This window comes from Rhinopithecus bieti, unplaced genomic scaffold (genome assembly GCF_001698545.2).
Source record: "Rhinopithecus bieti isolate Rb0 unplaced genomic scaffold, ASM169854v2 scaffold_41082, whole genome shotgun sequence".
NCBI lineage: Eukaryota > Metazoa > Chordata > Mammalia > Primates > Cercopithecidae > Rhinopithecus > Rhinopithecus bieti.
Genome location: NW_016817890.1, coordinates 1,111,858 through 1,119,623, shown reverse-complemented (window position 1 = coordinate 1,119,623; position 7,766 = coordinate 1,111,858). Strand labels below are relative to the sequence as shown.

General features: G+C 49.8%; 1 protein-coding gene across 1 annotated transcript; it reads right to left on the bottom strand.

Annotated features, from left to right (window-relative positions):
- Nucleotides 1-812: 812 nt before the first annotated feature.
- Nucleotides 813-4,693, bottom strand: IFI6 (interferon alpha inducible protein 6). Its single transcript, XM_017856458.1, has 5 exons — nt 4,585-4,693; nt 3,752-3,853; nt 3,205-3,282; nt 2,973-3,122; nt 813-1,227 (listed from the first exon to the last, which is right to left on the bottom strand). The coding sequence occupies exons 2-5, from the start codon at nt 3,819-3,821 to the stop codon at nt 1,133-1,135; spliced, it is 393 nt and encodes a 130-aa protein (XP_017711947.1). The 5' UTR covers nt 3,822-3,853; nt 4,585-4,693; the 3' UTR covers nt 813-1,132.
- Between the last annotated feature and the right edge of the window lie 3,073 nt (nt 4,694-7,766).

Here is a 7,766-nt window from a genome sequence, read left to right as displayed (position 1 = left end):
CTGGCCTTGATGCTGTCCAAGGGAATAAGTGGAGGGGACTTCTTCTAAGGGCAGAGACCCTAATTTGGTGCCACCTTTGGAAGAAACGAAGAATATGGTCTGTGAGCCCCAGAGAGTAAACCCTGACTCACATGATCTCATTCCTGGTTGTCATTTGGCTGTTTCCTCTTTGTTTTAGGCAAGTCCTTAATCATAACTGACATTTACGGAATGCTTCGTATGTGTTTGGGTTGTCCTTTCCTTCCTGTTCAGAAGGGCTATGAACTCCATACGCAAACTGTTCTCCCTATCCCCAGAGTCCTATGAGGAAACGGGGGCCCTGCCGAGCCCTCGAAAAGCTGCTGTTACACCCTTTCCCCAGAGCAAAGAGCTGACTTTATTCTCCATCTGAGGGTGATCACTAGCACTTCTTGAGAGAATGGAGACCTGGCTTCTCTATCTCTGCCTAATCAGAGAAGTACCTGGAAGCTTCTCTCAGTGAGAAGAAACTGAGTTCTGCCTCCCCAAGCACCCTGTGGAATCGAGTCTGTCCATTTAAACAGGAGGCCCTGCTAGGCAGGAGTCCAGAGAAGGGGATGTCTGAACTGAGTCTGGAAGGATAGAAGGGAGTTTTTCAGGCACATGAGCTTCTGAAGACATTCTGGGTAGAGAGACCAACATTTGCTAAGGCCCAGAAACAAAATCAACTGGTTGTGTTCCGGGAGCTGTGGTTGACTCGAAGGGAAAATGGGAATGGGGGTGTGTGGATGGCACAGGCCAGAGCCAGATTGTTTGGGTTTCTCACTGCAAACATGATTGACGGCAGGACAAAGTGTTTTCTGGAAGAAGTTTATTCTGTTTTCTTATCTAGGTTGTTGGGGACAGTGATAGAGAAAGTTCTGGATACTGGGCGTGGTCAGCACATGCTTGTAATCCTGCTTGGGAGGTTGAGACAGGAGGATCACTTGAGGCTAGGAGCTGGAGGCTGTAGGGCACTGTGATCGCATCTGTGAATAGCCACTGCACTCTAGCCTGGACAACATAGTGAGAACCCATCTCAAAAAAAAAAAAAAAAAAAAAAAAAAGGCAAAGTTCTAGATCCTAACTGGAAGAGTTAGGCTTAGAAGGAAGAAGAGGTTCTGGGAGCTGCTGGCTACTCTTCATCCTCCTCACTATCGAGATACTTGTGGGTGGTGTAGCCGATCAGGGCACCTATTTTGCCCATGGCGACGCTGCTGCCGCCAGCCCCTGTAAAGCAAACACAGATGAGTCAGTGGGGCCCAAGCGCCAGGCCCGGGAATCCAGATGTCTGGAAACCATTGGTTGAGTCCAACTCCTCATTTCTAGATGGAGAAACAGAGGCCCTGAGAGGGGATGGCACTACCACAAAGTGAGTCCCATTCTTACCTCGCCTTGACATCCCACATCAGAAATGTGTTTCTGGGATGAAAAAGGCAAAAATAATGGCTCTTTCACTAGATGTCTGCCATGGAAACACCATGTTATTAATTATGCCAACAGCCACCTTCATGGAGCCCTGTGTGGGTGTGGGGGGTTCACAAGCCAGGGATCATTTAATCTTGTCACAGTTATGTGGCATGTGAGAGGACAACTATTTTATAGCCCAGAGGTGTCCCTGGGCTCGTCCATACTCTTCCCCTCCCATTGTAGGGGTGTGGCCCCCTCTGAGCAGGGCTCTCTTATTTTGGGCTGATTCTTTGGGCTTTTGCCATTCAGAATTGAGAGAAGAGAAGATGCAAGGTTCAGAAAGGCAGAGAGGGAAGTTTGTTGGGGGCAGGTTTTCTCCAGGATTTTGGAGGCCTCAGAGCGAGAGAGAGTGGTGGGGGTGGGGTGGGGAGAGAGGATAGAGAGGAAAGTGAGGCCATTTTTTATGAGTCGCTCTGGGCCGGCACAGTGGCTCATGCCTGCAATCTCCCACTTTGGGAGGCTAAAGTGGGAGGATTGCTTGAGCCCAGGAATTCAAGACCATCCTGGGTAACACAATGAGACCCTGTCTCTAAAAAAAAAAATCTGGCATGGTGGCGGTATGCGCCTGTAGTCCCAGCTACTTGGGAGTCTGAGGCAGGAGGATAGCTTGAACCTGGGAGTTCCAGGCTGCTGTGAACTGTGATCATGCACTGCATTCCAACCTGGCAGTGTGAGACCTTGTTTTGACCCTTTTCTAGGATAAATAGATCAATAGATTGATCAATCGATAGATAGAAGAGTCACTGTGAGCGCTGTATCTGTTCCCTCCGTGGTGTTCAAAAAGTGCAAGTCAAGACCACATTTGGTGTGAGATTGATTTGAGTTACTCTACTACATTTCTTTGCTACTATGGTCTCTGAGATTGAGCAGATTCAAAAAATGTTAAACTGAGGATGATCACTCCAAAGCACCGCTGAGAGAACTGAGGCTTGTTGTGATTTGGCCAAAGCATCAGTGAGGCACCCAGCCTTTGAGACTGAGAATGGGGTTTCTGGCATCATACTGACTGGGTCAGAATCTAGGCTCTGGTCTAAACTAGCAGAGAGACTTGAGTAAATTACTTAATTCCTGGCCAGGCACAGTGACTCACACCTGTAATCCCAGCACTTTGGGACTCCGAGACGGGCGGATCAGCTGAGGTCAGGAGTTTGAGGCCAGCCTGGCCAACATGGTGAAACTCCATCTCTACTAAAAATACAAAAATTAGCCAGGCATGGTGGCGTGTGCCTGTAATTCCAGCTACTTGGGAGGCTGTGGTAGGAAAATCGCTTGAACCCAGGAGGCGGAGGTTGTAGTGAGTGAGATCACACCACTGCACTTCAGCCTGCCTTGGTGACACAGCCAGACTCCGTCTCAAAATGAATAAATAATCACTTAATTCCTGGTAAACTACTTAATTGCTTGAGTAAATTACTTAATTCCTGAGTGCCTCAGTTTCCCTATATGTATGATGAAAATAATAATATTAAAGAACGTTCTACCAGGGGCCCAGGCCCCGCACTCACCGAGGCTCTGCAGCGTGGCCACCAGCCCCCCAGCGGGGACGCCGCCCCCATTCATGATCGCAGACCAGCTCATCAGCGAGGAAGCCACCGAGTTGGCCGCGATGCCGGCGCCAGTGAAGCCCAGCGCGGGCAGCCCGGCGACCGCGAGTCCTGGAGGAACAGGAGCGGGTGAGGGAGCGCCCTCGGCAGAGGCCCGCCCCACCTGCCCGAGATTCTCCCCCTCCAGACCCACCTCCTCCGATGGCCATGAAGGTCAGGGCCTTCCAGAACCCGGAGTCGCTGTCCCAGCTCTCCGAGCACTTTTTCTTGCCTGCAGGAGAGCAGACAAAGCGTAGTGGGGGTGTTGGGGTGGAACGCAGGGGTCCCCTTCTCTGTGTCTGATGCTCAGGACCACTCCTGGAGGCGGGGGCCACCACTCTCCTACTCAGAGAGCCTCACAGAGGGGAAGGGACTTTTCCCTGGGCGCCGAGCCTGGCACAGAACTAGCATTGAATAAATTTCGGTAGGATGGAGGAATTAACAGAGTAGTGGGATTTGAATCTGGGACTCTGGCGACACCAACCCTGCACTGTCCATTGGAATGGACGCCAGGGTCTCTACAGAAGCACGCCAGAATCTCTACACCCGGGACCCTGAAACTCTCTCCCTTATCCCACACTCCTCCCATCCCCCAGAACCCTTATTTGCCTCCTTACTTGCACCCTTGCCTGCACCCTTACCTGCATCCTTACCGGCATCCTTACCTGCACCCTTACCTGCACCCTTACCCGCATTCTCACCTGCCTCCACCCCGCTGCAAGTGAAGAGCAGCAGGTAGCACAAGAAAAGCGATACCGCCTTCTGCCGCATGGTGGCGCCGCGCGCAGGCTCCGTCGCTAGACCTGCGAATAGGCGAAAGGGAGATGGTCCCCGGAGCATCTTTGGAGCTCATCAGCTCCGTTGTTTTCCCTTCCAATTCCGACTGAATCAGTAAAAAGCAGCGAGGTGCGGTGAACGGAATACAGGATCCCTCTCAGGAGCCATGTGCCAGCATGCCCGGCAAATTTTTGTATTTTTAGTAGTGACAGGGTTCCACCATGTTGGCCAGGCTGGTCTTGAACTCCTGATCTCGTGATCTGCCCACCTCGGCCTCCCAAAGTGCTGGGATTACAGGCGTGAGCCACCGCGCCCGGCCCCAGCCCCAAAGCCCACATTTTTAACAACCACTCCAGATGGCTTCATCTATCCTCAAAGATGAACTCACTGCCACATTGGATCCTATAATAAAGGGGCTTCTAAAATAATCCAGTCCTTTGAGCAGGTAAGGCAACTTAACCTACCTTTTACAGAGGAAGCAATTAAGGTTCCAAGACACGACAGGATTAAGGCCACAGATCGCTGATATTGCACCTGTAAGCTGGGTCTCATGCCTCTTGGCATGTATCCAATCTCCCTAAAATCTCCAACCCATCCTCTTAGACAAGTCCCAGCCCAGGGCACTAAAAGGGACTCAGGGATGCTGCTCCCTGGAGAAGGGGCCTCCTGGCTCTCAGAACATGAGATTTACAGGCAGGCAGGCAGACTGGCAGAGGGTGACAGCTTGATGCCCACACTTCATAGCTCCTGAGTTTACCTTGGAGGACAGAAGAGAAGCAATCTTCAGCCCGGAGCCTGCTGATAGATGGGCACAGCGGCGAGTAAACGGTTCTCCGGCTGAAGGCTGGCTTTTTATCATCACTTGCGGATCCTCCCACGTCTCACCCCAGGCAGCCAATCCCTGCCAGAGTTTCTATTTCTGCACTCTGCAGTTTCATTTTCCCCTCTCTCCCAGCCCTTGCACTCTGCAGAGTTTCATTTTCCCCTCTCTCCCAGCTCCGCCCAGCGGAAGCATTTGTGTGCTGCCTGCTGGCAGAAAAATACACTTCAAGCTGAGGACTTTTGGAGCCCCTCAGGGTATTCAAAGCATGTCACACTATGGTGAGAGCTACGGCCATACTGGGCTTAGTGAAGCCTGATCACCAGCTCCCCCTGGGGCACACAGGCCTTTCACCCTTCAATCCAACTAATAAACAACACCTACTATTTATTGAGCACTTGCTGCATGCCAGGGTCTGTGCAAAGTGCTCTATTTACATGATCTTTTTCCAATCCCACAGTAGTCATGTGACATACCATATGCTGTTTATAATCCCCCAGAACTTTAGAAATTAAGTCACTTTGTTCCATTGTCTCTCAGGCTGGCTGCTTCTGCGGCATGGGCATATGGTAAGACCAGTGAAGCCTGTGTTCGTGTAGCCGTCATGCTACATCTTGAGTTTCCAGATGGGTCCTCTGGCCCTAGGTAATGAACTGAGCATTCTTTAAAGCCTTTGGCTGGTGATGCTTGAAGCACTATGGGTCAGAAATGCAACTTCTATTTGGAAAACATAGAAATTCCGGTAAGGATGAATCATTGCCTTCTCCCAAGTGGAAGGGGTCTGAAATAATTGACCTGCCACCAGATGGCTGGCTATTCTCATTGAGCAATTTTGCCATATTGCTACCTGCTGCTGGAAGATTGGCTATACTTTGGCAATTGCCAGATCAGTTTTGGTGAGAGGGAACCCAAGTTGTTGGACTCATTTCTAACCCCCATCCTTACCTTGCAATAGACACTCATAGGTCTATTGCAAGGCAATAATGGGGCTAAGTTTAGAGGCTGGCTGACATCCTGGCCATTGGGCTGTAAAACCTCCTCTGCAGCAGGTGATCTCTGGTCGGCATTAACATGAGACACAGAGATCCACGTTCTTTATATCCATTCAGAGTTCATTCTTATGCCCCTAACCCACACCTGCTGATTCCCAATCTTCCAATCTGTTCCATCCACGCTTTTGACCAACCAGCCAAGACATTGGTCACTTATTAGGAATTGGTGTATGTCTGTACCTCAGTCCATCTCTCTCTCTCTCTCTGCATACAGAGGGAACAACACGGTATACTGCTCCTAGTTCTGCCCCCTGGGAGGATTCACTATTATTCAGGGCCACCCCCAACTGGAGCTGTAATAGAGTGGTCCATTTCCAGCTGGTACCAAAATATTATACTGACTTATCTGTGAATTGGGTTCGTCTCCTTTGCTCCATTATCTGTTGGTTGCTGGGAACACTCCATGAGGCCATATATGTGGGTGAAGGAGAAAACCCAGAGAGACACAGTTGGGTGCCACAGGACTCTGAGCTCCCCGTTTATTTAATTTACTTATGCCTTTTAGACCCCTTTTGCTCAGCCTTAAATATACCATTTCCATCACATATTTTTTGGTTTTTTTTGTTCTTTGTTTTTTGTTGTTATTGTTTTTGTTTTTGAGACAGTCTTGCACCATCCCCCAGGCTGGAGTGCAGTGGTGTGATCTCGTCTTACTGCAACCTATGCCTCCCGGGTTCAAGCGATTCTCCTGCCTCAGCCTCCCGAGTAGCTGGGATTACAGGCATGCACCACCATGCCCGGCTAATTTTTTTGTATTTTTAGTAGAGATGGGGTTTTGCCATGTTGGCCAGCCTGGTCTTGAACTCCTGACCTCAGGTGATTCGCCCACCTCTGCCTCCCAAAGTGCTGGGATTACAGGTGTGAGCCGCTGTGCCCAGCCTCTTTGTTGTTTTGTTGGTTTGTTTGTTCGTTTGTTAAAGACAGGGTATGATTGTATCACTCTGTTGCCCGGGCTGGAGTGCAGTGGTACAATCATAGCTTACTGCAGCCTTGACTTCCTAGGCTCAAGAAATCATCCCACCTCACCCTCCCAAGTATCTGGGACCACAGGCATGTGCCACCACACTCAGCTAATTTTATATTTCTTTTAGAGATAGAGGTCGCACTACATTGCCCATGCTGGTCTCCAACTCCTGGCTCCAAGTGGTCCTTCTGCCTCCGGGTCTTAAAGTGCTGGGATTACAAGCGTGAGCCAATGCGCCTGGCTTCCATCACATACGGAATTGCTGCTCTACCTTTCTGATAATACCCAGCTTAAGATATATAGCTACCTGGCATCCAGTGGTGAGATGCATAGTCACTACTGGGGCTCAGTGGCACATCAGGGCCTCTTTTCCCAAAGGGACCACAGTAAGCATAGCCTTACTCCAGAATCCCAAGAATCCTAACTGCAATTCTCCTATGTGGACTTTCAGAGACTCTCTACAGAATCCTATATTTTTTCCTCCCTACAGAATCGTTATCCAACTTTACACAGATACATCCAGCAACATTGCATCTTTGGATCATATAATCAGAGGTGGCAGCATAGCTTGTTTTGTGCCCTGAACCTGCTACACAGTTAAGAGGAAAGAAAAAAACCAAAACGACCTAATGTGCTGTCACCCAGGCTGGAGTGAAGTGGTGCGATCTCGGCTCACTGCAAGCTCTGCCTCCCAGTTTCTGGCATTCTCCTGCCTCAGCCTCCTGAGTAGCTGGGACTGCAGGCACTCACCACCATGCCCAGCTAATTTTTTGTATTTTTAGTAGAGACAGGGTTTCACTGTGTTAACCGGGATGGTCTTGATCTCCTGACCTCGTGATCCACCCACCTCAGCCTCCCAAAGTGTTGGGATTACAGGTGTGAGTCACCGTGCCCAAAAGTGTTGGGATTACAGGTGTGAGTCACCATGCCCAGCCTGCTTTTTCTATTCTCTCACTCAACACAACAATCACCCCAGACCAGATGTGTGGGTGGGGTTTTTTCCCCTCACCTCAAGCAGCAGACACCAGCTGGGTGTCCTCTGATTCAATTATATTTATTATTATTATTATTATTATTATTATTATTATTTGAGATGGAGTTTC

Coding starts and splice junctions, on each gene's coding strand:
- IFI6 (XM_017856458.1), bottom strand. CDS start 3,821: ATGCGGCAGAAGGCGGTATCGCTTTTCTTGTGCTACCTGCTGCTCTTC. Junction 3,283..3,751: donor TTGCAGCGGGGTGGAGGCAG/GTGAGAATGCGG, acceptor GCTCTCCTGCAG/GCAAGAAAAAGTGCTCGGAG. Junction 1,228..2,972: donor GGCCACGCTGCAGAGCCTCG/GTGAGTGCGGGG, acceptor TTTGCTTTACAG/GGGCTGGCGGCAGCAGCGTC.